Source organism: Haemaphysalis longicornis, unplaced genomic scaffold, assembly GCF_048455015.1.
Source record: "Haemaphysalis longicornis isolate Haplotype H1 unplaced genomic scaffold, Haemaphysalis longicornis Haplotype H1 scaffold_6, whole genome shotgun sequence".
NCBI classification, from domain to species: Eukaryota; Metazoa; Arthropoda; class Arachnida; order Ixodida; family Ixodidae; genus Haemaphysalis; species Haemaphysalis longicornis.
Window position 1 is genome coordinate 115,145,320 of NW_027526407.1, and position 14,183 is coordinate 115,159,502.

Consider the following 14,183-nt stretch of genomic DNA (forward strand, 5'->3'; position numbering starts at 1 on the left):
CAGCACGTCGAATAGGTTAGGACACCTCCGAGACGAAATGGGGGTAAAACGGTGCAACGAATTAACCCGCTAGCCCTCCAGCATACATATGGTGGGGATGAGAAGCAACTTTAGTAAGCTATTAAGGACGTGTACATTAAAACAGGAGACCGAAGCCGCTGCCAAGCAGTTGGTGGGGCGCTGCTACCAGCCGAAAACACCGGAAAGCAATTACATTAACAAAGATACCTAGAAGAGTATATATATATATATATATATATATATATATATATATATATATATATATATATATATATATAGTAAGGAAATGAGGGGCTCGTTGGGGAAATACAGAAAGATAAGTCGGCAGTCTACAACGCCAAAGGAGGCATAGGGGTGTGGCTAGGCTCTTTTTTTAGTACGGTTAATGAAGTTAATTGTTTTTTTTAAATATACGGAAGAAAGAAAGAAAAACACGCGCCCAGAGTGGGGACCGAACGTTCGGTCCCCACTCTGGGCGCGTGTTTTTCTTTCTTTCTTTCTTCCGTATATTTAAAAAAACAATTAACTTCATTAACCATACTAAAAAAAGAGCCTAACCACACCCCTATGCCTCCTTTGTCGTGGTAGACTGCCGAATTATCTTTCTGTATTTCCCCAACGAGCCCGTCATTTCCTTACTATATTATTCTGCGAAAGCCTAGCGAGGGTCTCGATTCTGGCAGCCTTGATGCCTAGGTAGCATAAGAGGGCTTCCCGCCAGTTACCCGCTCATGACAGGCTGTAGACGTTCTAGTCACGCCCCGGGGGTTGAAAAGAAGGTCCCCTTCTCCCCGTATAGTCTGAGTGGCGCTGGCTACCACCTTCAAGCGTCAGATACACTTCTAGTAAATATAAATAGCCCAGAAAGTGAAGGAGAACACAGTCGCCCAGATAGCCGAATTGGTAAGGTATTCGAGATCTAATCGAAAGGCGTGGGTTCGGTCCCCACTCTGGGCGCGTGTTTTTCTTTCTATCTTTCTTCTGTATATTAAAAAAAACAATTAACTTCATTAACCGTACTAAAAAAGAGCCTAACCACACCCCTATGCCTCCTTTGGCGTTGTAGACTGCCGACTTATCTTTCTGTATATATATATATATATATATAGAAATAAGGGTTGGCAGTCATGAAAACACCGGAAAGCAAAGGGGAGGTTGCGGTATGTCATGGAAACAGATAAAGAATTTGGAAAGAAAGAAAGAAAGCGGAGAAAAAATGCCCGCCAGGTGGGATCCGAACCCACGACCTCCAGAATACCGGTCTGGTGCGATAACCACTACGCTACCGGCGGGGCGATATTCTCCCCCGCTTTCTGGGGTATTTATGTCAATGTAATTTTTTCCTGTGCTTGGGGGTGGTAGCCAGCGCCACTCTGACTTCTCGGGGTGAAGGGGACCTTCTTTTTAATCCCCGTGCCGTGACTCGAGTGTCTACGGCATGTCGAGAGTGGTCAACAAGCGTTGAACCCTCTTAAGCTCCCTATGGCACCAAGACTGCCAGAACAGAGGCCCTCGCTATGCATGTAGCGAATCAGAATAGGAAATGAGGGGCTCGTAGAAAATAACACAGAAATAAGGGTTGGCAGTCATGAAAACACCGGAAAGCAAACAGGAGGTTGCGGTATGTCATGGAAACAGATAAAGAATTTGGAAAGAAAGAAAGAAAGCGGAGAAAAAATGCCCGCCAGGTGGGATCCGAACCCACGACCTCCAGAATACCGGTCTGGTGCGATAACCACTACGCTACCGGCGGGGCGATATTCTCCCCCGCTTTCTGGGGTATTTATGTCAATGTAATTTTTTCCTGTGCTTGGGGGTGGTAGCCAGCGCCACTCTGACTTCTCAGGGTGAAGGGGACCTTCTTTTTAATCGCCGTGCCGTGACTCGAGTGTCTACGACATGTCGAGAGTGGTCAACAAGCGTTGAACCCTCTTAAGCTCCCTATGGCACCAAGACTGCCAGAACAGAGGCCCTCGCTATGCATGTAGCGAATCAGAATAGGAAATGAGGGGCTCGTAGAAAATAACACAGAAATAAGGGTTGGCAGTCATGAAAACACCGGAAAGCAAAGGGGAGGTTGCGGTATGTCATGGAAACAGATAAAGAATTTGGAAAGAAAGAAAGAAAGCGGAGAAAAAATGCCCGCCAGGTGGGATCCGAACCCACGATCTCCAGAATACCGGTCTGGTGCGATAACCACTACGCTACCGGCGGGGCGATATTCTCCCCCGCTTTCTGGGGTATTTATGTCAATGTAATTTTTTCCTGTGCTTGGGGGTGGTAGCCAGCGCCACTCTGACTTCAGAGTGGCGAGCTTCGCCCTACTTATCATCATTCATTCCGTGGGTATGGCGTGATTTTTTTCTATGTTGTGGAAATTACTGTTTTATTGTGTTTTAGTTCGCTCTCCAAAAAAATGCAAGACATTTCTATATTTTCCGAAATACCGGACATTTCTCTAAAAGAGCGCTGGCTACCACCCCCAAGAACAGGAAAAAATTACATTGACATAAATACCCCAGAAAGCGGGGGAGAATATCACCCCGCCGGTAGCGCAGTGGTTATCGCACCAGACCGGTATTCTGGAGGTCGTGGGTTCGGATCCCACCTGGCGGGCATTTTTTCTCCGCTGTCTTTGTTTCTTTCCAAATTCTTTATCTGTTTCCATGACATACCGCAACCTCCCCTTTGCTTTCCGGTGTTTTCATGACTGCCAACCCTTATTTCTGTGTTATTTTCTACGAGCCCCTCATTTCCTATATATATATATATATATATATATATATATATATATATATATATATATATATAAAATATATATATATATATATATATATATATATATATATATATATATATATATATATATATATATATATATATATACATATATGTATACATATATATATGTATACACATATATGTACCCACATACCCACATATTTATATAATATAACAGGAATAATAATAATAATATTAATATAATAATAATATTATTATTATGTTCATTGCAATATACAAGGTACATTGGCGGGCTTGAAGGGCAGTGCCCAGCAGTTGGCAGCACCTAGGCCAATCGTTTCGCCACTACACGCACAAAAAAAGAAGAGAACAAAAGAAGGAAAGAAGAAAAAGGCACAATTAGGCAACACAGAGAAAAGGCCGGCGCATAGGTGTTGTTTATGTTATCGTCCCGGGCACCCGGAGCAAGACTGTCGACTCCGATCAAAGAGTGTGAACACTGCCCTAAGTCTGACAGACCAGGCCACACTGACGACAATTGTCCTAATGGTTCGGGAAGCAAGGATGATATGATGCTTGTGTTCTTAATGCACGCCTAAGGAGGGCCCCAAAACTAAAGATATAGAGCCTCAGCCGTCTGGCAGAACTTGCCCAAACCAGCCCCAACCGTCCGGCACAACTTGCCGAACCTGTGAAGACACCGGGGAAAATTCACCGTTCCCGGTCAAGGGGATGCCAGTTGTTCTTGGACCAGTGCTCGGAAAGGGTGCCAGAGTTCTAAGGGACACTGAGAGGAACGCTGCCTTCGTCCGCCGCGATGTGGTCGACGACGACTGTTTCACTGGAAGGAGACGCCGTGCCGTCCTTCTATACGGGTCGATCAAGGAACTACCAGAGGCGAAAATCCAAGTGCACACGCCATATTTCGCAGGCCACATTATTGCGGTCTACATTGTCTTTCCCCTCTACGATCTGGTTCTTGGCAACATTCCAGAATTCAGGGAGCCTCACCAAGCAGACCTTGACTAAGAGTGTGAAGTTGCAATTTATTTTGGCGTAGCCCATGATCTTGCGAATTAACTTTTAGAGATATTGCTTAGACATGTAAAGCATTGAGGATAATTTGGGATTGTATGCTCTCTCTTTTTGCGGTATGCATATTTCCGCTAATATTACTCATTTCTCCTGCTCTTCGTTTCTGCCTTAGGTCAACAGAAATAAATTGTTTGTATGAAAGAACGTCCGGAAGTCGTTTAAGAAATTTTACAACAGGTAGATTACCTGGCCGATATTTAAGCAAGAACCGGCAGTGCCGGATGACATACCCGACTCTTCATGAGACATACTTCATGCCGGTATGTATTTTATACTTTCATGACACTTCTTAGGACAATAATGGTGTAAACTGTTGTGCACATGTACTGTAAATACACACAATGTGGCTTCAGTGAAAGAACAAACGTGAAACCAATTTTAGTGTAAAACAGATAAACAGGACGGTGAAAAAGATTCTAGGGAATATTGCGGCCTGCGGCCGCGTTGCATTGGCTGGGACCTTTTACAAAAACCGCAGTATATATATATATATATATATATATATATATATATATATATATATATATATATATATATATATACATATATATATATCTAAGGTTTATTCACAGTAAGAGACGGGAACGAGTACGTTCAAGGAGGCGGCCACCGGATGGTCCGGCAGTATGAGAGAGCAGCGGATTCTGTCTCTTCGTCGGTCACCCAGCACCACTTGACACATACCCCTTCCAGAGGATTGATTCACATAAGCGTTCCACTACTTCCCGACGTAAAATTTCCCCGGTCGCATACGAAGCCCCTCGGGCGAGGCACACTCAAAGGCGTGTGTAGAACGTCTTCAAACGGGCGACGTGGGCGAGTTGAATTTTGGTAGACCTGGCTCCAGGTGTGGTCAGACGAGAGATAACGTAAGTGACGTCGCTCAAGCGGTCGACGATGACGTATGGAGCCGTGTAATGGGATAGAAATTTGCGATACAGGCCTCGTTTCCGTACGGGTGTCCACAACAGAACGAAGTCCCGTTTGGCGTATGAGACTGCATGGTGTCGACTGCGGTAGAGCCGTTTTGAGCGACGCTGGGATGCCAGGGTCTGTAGGCGAATCATACGATGCGCCTCTTCGGCAAGTCACAGCGTACGGGCAACAGAACCGTCGGAATCTAAAGAGAACTGCAAGATCGTGTCCAGGAAGCTAGGAGGTGCACGCACATTTTTCGGCCAGAAGAATCGCTTTTGGCGGTGCGGCAGAGTTTGTATGATACCCATTTGACTTTGAGTAGGCTCATCATGTATACAGCGTAAAATTGATGCACATAGGCACATTGGTCTCATGCTGTGCCGTGTTGTACGCGCATGTGAAGGGTAAAATCTCATCCCAGTTCTTGCGGCGAGAGTAAACGTACATTGAGACCATGTTTGTGAGACTCCTGTTCGTATGCTCTGTAAAGCTATTGGTTTGAGGATGGTACGGTGTTGAATGACGAAAGTGGGACGAACAAAGACGCAGCAAGTCTTCCACAACGGCGGCGACGAATTGGCGGCCGCAGTCACTAATAATCACGCGGGGAGCACCATGCCTGAGCATGATAGTAAAGCAGGAACAACTAAACGTTCAATTCCGTCGCTGCTGCTAGAGGTGCCGGTTCTGCGTAGTGCGTGATGTGGTCGACGCAGATAATTACATAGCGATAGCAGGTCGAGAAGCGTGGAAATGGCCTGATACGATCAATGCCGATTTGCTCAAACGGAAATCTGAAAGTTGGTATCGGCAGCAGCTGACCCGCTGGAATGCTTGTAAGACGCTTGTAGCGCTGGCACTGATGGCAGCTGGACATGTAGTGCTACACTTCGCAACGCATTTTATGCCCAGAAGAATCGCTTTTGGCTGCGGGGCAGAGTTCGCATGACACCCATATGACTTGAAGTATGCTCATCATGCATACGGCTTACAATTGATGCACGTAGGCACGTTGAAACGACCAGAAGGTATCGTGCGCTCCAGGGCTTGTAATTTTTTTTTATAAAGCAGGCTGTCTTGAAACGACTAGTGTCGAGGAGCCGTCCCAGAGAGCTGAGCAGCAGCGAGAAGAGGCTGAAGGCTCGGGTACTTTTGCTGCTCCGTGCGGACAGTCGTATGTTCTGAAATAAAAACGTGTCCACAGCTGCTAAACCGTCGTCAAAATTGTCTGCTTCGCACTTACTCTGCGCATCAGGAAGTCGAGAAAGGCGATCAGCATCCCAGTGCCGACGGCTGCTTTTGTAAGTTATCACAAAATCGTACTCTCGAAGTCTTAGCGCACATCTTGCGAGTCGACGACTATTGTCACGGATGGTAACCAGCCAGAAGAGTGCGTGATGATCGGTAACAATTCGGAAAGGGCGGCCATATATGTAGGAACAAAATTTGGTTATTACAGAGACCACAGCCAAGCATTCTTGCTCGGTTACTGTGTAATTACTGTATGCCTTTTTCACGTGCTCTGCGTTGTCGTGCCTTTGTATTAGTACTGACCGAATTCCAATGCTGCTAGCATCTGCTTGTATTTCGGTACGAGCGCAAAGATCATAGGGGCGAAGTATCGGTCGCGATTTCGAAAGAAATTTCAACTGACAGAAGGCGGCTTCACAATCCGGTGATGACGTAAAGGAGGCATTGTTGTGCAAATGGCCAGTCAGAGGAGACGTCCAGTCAGCGAAGCGAAGAACAAAGCGACGAAAGTAAGAGCAAAGTCTCAAGAAGCTACGGAGTTCTCGCAATTATTGGCGTTGCTTGAAGCTATTGACAGCTGCAATCTTTTGAGGGTCCGGTCTGACGCCATCCTTGTCGAAGAGGTGTCCGAGAACCAGCGCCTGACGTTCAGAAAAACGGCATTGTTTGGTGGCTTTTGTTAGTTGCAGCTGGAGTTGGTACCCGCGGCGTGAAAGACCGGTGACTCGGCCGCTGCGGCGAAGCTACGGTCCGTCTTCCCTGAAGGTACTCAGCACCTCTACCACAAACTGGTACAGTACAGAAGGGTTTATTTACAGGAAGAGACGGGAATGAGTACGTTGAAGGAGGCGGCAACTGGACGTTCCGGCAGTACGAGTGAGCACCGGCTTCTGTCTCTTCGTCAGCTATACAGCAGAACTTCACACATACCTCTTCAAGGGGATTGATTCGAAAAAGCGTTCTACTACTTTCTGACCTGACATTTCCCCCGCTCGCATACGATGCGTGACATTATATATAGTCGAACCCACTTAAAACGATTTATCGGTTATAATGACCATATTTCATTTTACTTTCTATGGTACCCATTAATTTGCGTCCAGATGTACCGAACGTTTTTCAAGGTGCCCTACGTTTACAACGAACACTTCCTACACGGTCACGGTAGAAATATGCCGTATACGAAGTAAAAAAAAATCAGATCAGCTTTGCTAGTCTCAGAAAAACAGCGCAAACGACGGCACGAAGAAACTGATGACAAAATCACACGCGCTGGTGAACAACTCAGTGTTTATTGCAGCAGAAAACATATATACATCTAGAAATAAGAAAAAAAGAAAAGCCTGTAATTTTCTCACCCCTTTCTTTGTCCTGTCGTTTGCACTGTTTTTCTTAGTGTTACAATGTACCAACTTGCCCGTGAGCAAGCTCGGAACGCATTAGAGAGGTTGCGGGCTGGTGCTTTAACCGCTTTACTTTAATCGCGACGAATATTTTTTAGATTGGCGTGCACCGCGCGCATATTGCGGACGCCGCGAACCAGGTCACTCACTTTCCAGGCATTGATGATGACATTTCCCCGCCGGCACCCACAGGCTCTGCAACAGCTAATGAGTACACTGCCGCTCTGAAGGCTCAATCTCGGTGGGACTATAAGAAGAGCATGTCAATAATTAGAGGACATGGAAAACGCAAATAAAAGTTGTACGACTGGGCATAAGCAAGCAGCTATATGCCAGTTATTTGAATTGAGGCGATGCAAAAGTACCCGAGCCTTCAGCCTCTTCTCGCTGCTGCTCAGCTCTCTGGGACGGCTCCTCGACACTAGTCGTTTCAAGACAGCCTGTCGGTGGGACTATAAGAAGAGCATGTCAATAATTAGAGGACATGGAAAACGCAAATAAAAGTTGTACGACTGGGCATAAGCAAGCAGCTATATGCCAGTTATTTGAATTGAGGCGATGCACCGGAAGTTTCTTTTTTCATGTGTTTACGGAAGTTTCTTGGGGCTTCGAATTTGTTTCAACTGAGATTTTCGCTTACATTCTACCTCATGTGTTCATTGTTAAAAGTAAAGCTATTTCGTCCCGCACGACGCGCAAAGGCGGCTCAGTGGGTAAGGCATTATGTAGCTGAACCTAAGTGAGTGCGTTCGATTCCCGGCCGTGGCGGCCACTTTTCTGATGGGGCGGAAAGCAAAAACGTCCGTTTGTTCAAGATTTCGGGTTACAATAATTATCCCCAGGTGGTGAAAAATAATCCAGAGTCCTTCACTACGGTGCGCCTCTGCGCCTGCGTAGCGTCGGCGTGTTAATCAATCTTGTCCCGCAGTCCTTGTTGTTTCTTTAAATATCGGTAAATTTGCTTTTATTGTGGAAACTAGCAGCTATAAACTGTATGCCACAGTTAAGGTCAATAAGCGAAAAACGTTTATAATCCTAAGCTTATGCAAGATGCTATAAATGAACATTATACGACATTCCGCATCAGCTGCCGCTAACGCGTTTATATCGCAGGTGTCGATCTTCACTCCACCCGAGTCGACGCGAACGCGGCCCCGCGCTACTTCAAAAGGGCCGGTAATTACTTAGCTGCCATCTATAGATCGCCGTTTGCCGACCCTTCGTTTGCACAGTTGCTGATAACAAATGGTGATGACTTTCAAACTTGCGCACTTCGCTGTTCCGGCCGAAGCGACGCAGCTCCCGGTACGGTAAGCCTGACGCGGCTGGTAGTTGTCGAAGCGGTTACGGAGTTCGGGGATTTTAAACACGCCCGAAAGAATTTCTTTGCCGGTAATATGCCTGTAATGGCAGGGTCGATGCAAACATATTTTAGTTAATTCGTGAGCAAACAGCGGGGTTTTCTTTTATGAGCGAAAATGCTTAACTTGTCACCGAATTGGTCCTTCTACATGTTTTCTAATTTGCACGCGGTTTAAAGGGCAAGACCCTAAAAACCAACTGCTAATCTACTTTTCGGGGAAAGTTTGAGATTATATATATATATATTCTCCACTTCCTTTCTTTCTATCCAAATTCTTTATCTGTTTCAATGACGTACCAGCACCTCCCCTTAGCTTTCCGATGTTTTCTTGACTGCCAACTCTTATTTATATATATATACATACACCGTACTTGCATGAGTGAACTCAGTACAGGGGGTATCGTGTAAATCCTAAAAACTGCAAGCACCCATCACCAGGCAGCACAAATATATCAAGAACTGCGGACTTCCATACATGACGTCAGCGCCACGCTTTGTCGTGATCCACTTCAAGCTTTTTCTGCGGTCCCAAATGTACAAGTACAACATAAATGCTCAGCTTTTCGCCGTGCTAAGGTCTACAAGTATGGCATACACGCTGGCGTTACTGAAAGCCGTCTATGAAAGAATCAAAATTGGCATATTGTAGGCAATGATTGCAAAAGTTCTTCAAAGCTTATTACAGATCAACTACCTCAATGAAGATGTACGAAGCTTGCGTTAATATTTGAGGGGACATTACAAAGGAATTAACATGCTGTAATCTCTCGTTATAACAAAGTCAGTGGGGCGGCCAAAAAGTGTCTTTTCAGTGTTATTTCAATATAAGTGACCACTCGAGAAAAGCTAAAGTAGGTGAGCCTAATTTGGGCCAAAACTGCGAGGAACTGCGACGAATGTAGCACAATGTATTCAGTGAAGCAAAACTTCATTCAGGTGCAAAAAAGGTACTTAGCTTTGTCTGTTTCACGCTCGGCAACGCCTCCGCTCACCACTTCGATCTAAGCGGGTCCAGCTGTTCGTGCGATTTCAGTAAAGCGGCCTGAAGTCGTGCGTTTGGTTTGGGTCGAGGAGAAATTTCGAATAGAAGGATATTTCGAGTAAAGCGATTTTGTTATAACGAGATATTGCTCTAGGTAGTGTAAACAGCAAGCACGTGACGCGCATAAAGGAAAATGAATACATGCAATCAACAGGGCGACAACAGAAATCATTGCAAAGACTTCAAAACCCCTTCCCTACTGGAAGACACCAGATGACTCCGTCAGTTATATGTGCTCCTCCGGGTGTGCTCGTGTTGGATAAGACAAAAGTTTTCCTCGTAATTTTCTTAAGCACTGCTATTGGGAAGGCTATTGAAAGAGCGAATGCCCGTGGAAAGCGCAGAGACGTAAAGCGCAATTTTGGATTCATTTATTCTGAAAAATATAAGATTGACTTCTAAACCTTTGAGACATGTTTGGATGAGATATGGATGAGCGATGGAGATTGAGTGCTGTTATAAACATAATTATTTACTTATTCTTTTCTTTAAAGTAAATTACTTTACAGGCCCTAACAGGGCGTTGTGTAAGGGGGCAAATAGGAGAAGTGAGAAATTAACAAGATTTTCAAAAAGGCACAAGAAAGAACCACAGTCTGTGTACGCAATAATAAACAAGCAACATTAGGTCCCTGAACCAAAGGCTCGAGGGAAAGGTGAAGCTTTGTGTTACGCGGGAATGGTCGCTGTAATTGCGTAATCCGAAACTGGCAGTTCTGTTTTGAACAGATTCAATGATGTCGGTTGGATATTCAGGTATCTTGAGATATACACTTAAACGAAATGTTTTGCCTTGTGTTATGGCCGAAACCTATTCGTTTGGGCACGTGCCAAGCGGCTGGTCCGAATGAAAGAAGTTGTGTCTTCGGCTGAAAAGCAGGCGATGGCAAAGATGCTCGGACTGGCACAGCGCCACCGCGTGTCGCCGGGTCTGCGGTGCAAGCAGTCAACCAGTTTGCTCAGTACAAAACACAATATCATATTTACCGTGCTTTCCCGTAATATCTTAGTGGACGTAACGAAGCCCAATGGGCTCCACCTTCTCTGACATCATTACCTGCAGAACAACACCAGCGCCACGTTCATTTAGCGGAATCGTCGGTTCATCAGTTGCTGATTGAGCAGCGGGTGTACTTCCACGCCTGAACCGTCTCTTGTATTTTAACCCTGTAATAAACCGAGTTTGCTGTATCAGGCGTCTAGTAGGGGTATTTGGATGCAAGGGGAGCACCAGCACTGCGGCACTACAAGAGGCTCTACGGTTTGACGGTGACATCAACGCAACACCACCCGCTGAGCCACCAGGCGGAGGATTGCTGGACGTTTACGAATAGTACGGCGCCATGTATAACTTCTGAAAAGGGCCGATATTTGTGGAGCAGTACCGCAAAGTTTTTTATTCGTATCTTTAACGCTTTGAGAACTGCTTGTGAGCAACAATGTTCCTGGCAGTAAGAATCGAGTTACTGTATTGTCAAAGTTGCCCCAAAGAACATTTTTGCTGTGTAAAAGTCTCAGTTGCATCCGAGAAGCCTTCAAAAAAAGCTACAAGGACGTCTCCTTCGCGTTTGACCTATACTTCATGCGGAGTCCTAATTTCATCACGGAACGGTTCCGTATTCACCGGTGGAAACAAGACGAGGAGGATAGGTCCGGAGCTTTGCAGCTGCACTTCGGAGACTCGCGAGCAAGTGCGATTTGAATGCGTTTGTCGACGAAACACTGCACCGTAGATTTGTTTGTAGACTGTGTAAAGAGCGATTTATTCAGCGTTACCTGCAAGAGCTAAACTTGACGTTCCCGACGACGTGCAATTTGGCGCAGAGTTTTGAGCTTGCCCGCAAGAACATTATCGGACTGCAAAAACTCACAGACGAAAAGGGTCGTAGCAGACCAGTCATGTGCTGGACTGAAGAATACTGAAAGCCAGCCAACCAGAACGGTCTAGAGCCGACAACGTAGGCTGAAAACGCCACAGAGAATGCTAACACGTATGCCATGGTATCGCTGCTGAGGACTATACAACCTATCTAAATAAAATATAAGCAGGAAGAATGGCGGAACTGTGGACGATACGACACATTGCAAGAGCATGCAAATCTCTCTGTGAATCTGACACAGCTAAGAACCTCTTCTCTATTAACACGGCTAAAACAAAAGAAACTGGTTTTCAAATTCCTCTCAAGTTGGGCACCAAGTGGGTGACAATGCTATTGGACACCGGAGCATCTGTATCTTTGATCGGGAAACAGAGTACGAGAACGCCCTGGAGCATCACGATATGCATTCAAGCTGAACGAGACTGACATCGTCCATGGAGGAAGACGTTCCTGTAAAGAGAGAAATCGACGTACTTGTAGCCGTTAAATATAGAGACTACGATCTCCCCTTAGTGGTCGTCAAATCTGCATTACTCTGAACGAACTGGCTGAAAAAGATTAGGCTAATGTGGCATTAAATATTCAAGGTAGAAACAAGCAAGGTAAGATATCCCGCAGATGGATGGTGCAGCCAGACCACCAAAAGCGAAGCCACGGTGACCAAAAGACCCTCCAAAAATCCTCAACAAGCACAAGGACCTCTTTAAAGAGGGTACGGGACGAATCAAAGTCTTTTCAGTCCGACCAGAAGATAAAGAAAAGTGCAGTAGCAATATTCCACAAGTCCCGACAGCCAGCTTATGCTTTAAAAGAGCCAGACCAGTACGATCTGTGCACACTCGACCAAGAAGACATCATCTCACGAATAAAAAAAAGCGAGTGGGCTGCACAACTACTAGCAGTCTTGAAGAAAGACGCAACAATTCGATTGTGCGGGTATTTCAAAGGCACCATAAGCCGCGCCATGAAGCAGCAACAATATCATCTACCAACCCAAGCAGCTTTTACTTACGAGTAACTGACTCAAAACTTATGCCCTGAAGCAGCAATTGACTCCTCCGCATACGGCATGCTAGCCGCCTTGTCTTATGTTCTTCCAGGAGAACAGCAACAGTTGATCCCATTCGCATCAAGATGTCATTCTCAACTTCCATAGAGCGGCACTGTTCTAAATCGGACATGACGCTTTGAACAAGAAGTAAGGAGTGTAGAAATTGCAGGAATACCTTATGGGTGAAATTTCCTCCTTCTATGGAGCACAAACACTTCGTAACCATTTTCGGACAGATGAATAAATGGATGGACGTAACACTTTGATTGGTCCTGCAAGCAGCGAGAATTAGCCAGTAGGCGGGTCACTCCCACGTCGGAACCGGAAGGACAAGCCTCACCGCCACGTTGTGAGCCTGCCGGACAGCCCAAAATTGATCGTCCAGGCCCGGAATGCGAAGTGCAGCCCCCACCAGGACGCGTTCTTGATAGGCGGGTCTTCAATTCGCTCGCAAAACCAGAACGTGTGTTCCAGTGTGGGTAAATCAGCACAGTCCATGCAATAAGGCTCCGTATACGTCTCAGGACAAAACATGTTGAGCCTCCGCGGACAAGGGTAGGTGCTAGCCCGCCGTAAGCGTAATGAAAGTGCCTGAGCCCTGTTTAGTTTAGGATGCGGCAAACAGTAAATACTGGGGTGAAGAAGATAATATTTTCTTACCTCATTGTTTGTGGAACGGGAGTCTCCGTTCTCAGGGAGTACCGTCACACCGTGGGGTGGGGCAGAGCGGAGGGTAAGATTTCGCGCTGCCTCATGGGACGACTCATTGAGATTAAGAGGGGCTCCTTCAACCACACCAAGGTGAGCAGGAAAGCAGCACAAGTTGGGCTGAATGCTCTCACAGGTCTGCATAATTTTGAAAGGCACCTTAGCCCCCGAGCCCTTCTCGAAATCCTGAATGGCCGACTTTGATTCACTATACACAAAGGGCGTGCTCCTGTCAACCAGGGCGAGCGCAATACCCAACTGCTCGGTGACCTCCAGTCTATCAGTCCGAACGGAAGGAGGGTTGACCGCCGTGTCCTCACTATACCCGTCAACTACGGTAAGAGCCTTCCTCTCTTTGTTAAAAGAAGCGTCGACAAAACTAAATATCTTATCCTCATCGTGAATGAGACTCAGCAGGCAAGGCCACCTGGCCTTTCTTCTAGCCATATTTTGCTCCGTTTCCATGTTCCTTGGAACAGGCGTCACTTGATACCGCTGACGGGCCTTGAAGGGTGAAGCAGCGAAATCCTCTCCTGAGGAACACCTATCTCAGAATCGGCCGACACGCGCTAGTCGTAGAGAGACGCAGTATCTGCACCTTCTCCAGAGCCTCAGCTATCTCATCCAAGGTAGAGTGTATGCCCAGCTGGAGAAGCCTGTCGTTGCTAGTGCAGATCGGGACTCCAAACAACTCCTTGGTGATCTTCCG

General features: G+C 46.1%; 1 protein-coding gene across 1 annotated transcript in view; it reads left to right on the plus strand.

Moving 5' to 3' along the window:
* LOC144141905 (venom metalloproteinase BumaMPs1-like) overlaps positions 1-14,183 on the plus strand; it is a 111,624-nt gene that overhangs the window by 75,413 nt on the left and 22,028 nt on the right. The window contains exon 12 of the mRNA XM_077673375.1: positions 3,971-4,118. Coding sequence (XP_077529501.1) covers positions 3,971-4,118 — 148 coding nt within the window. The remainder of the gene's footprint in view (positions 1-3,970; positions 4,119-14,183) is intronic.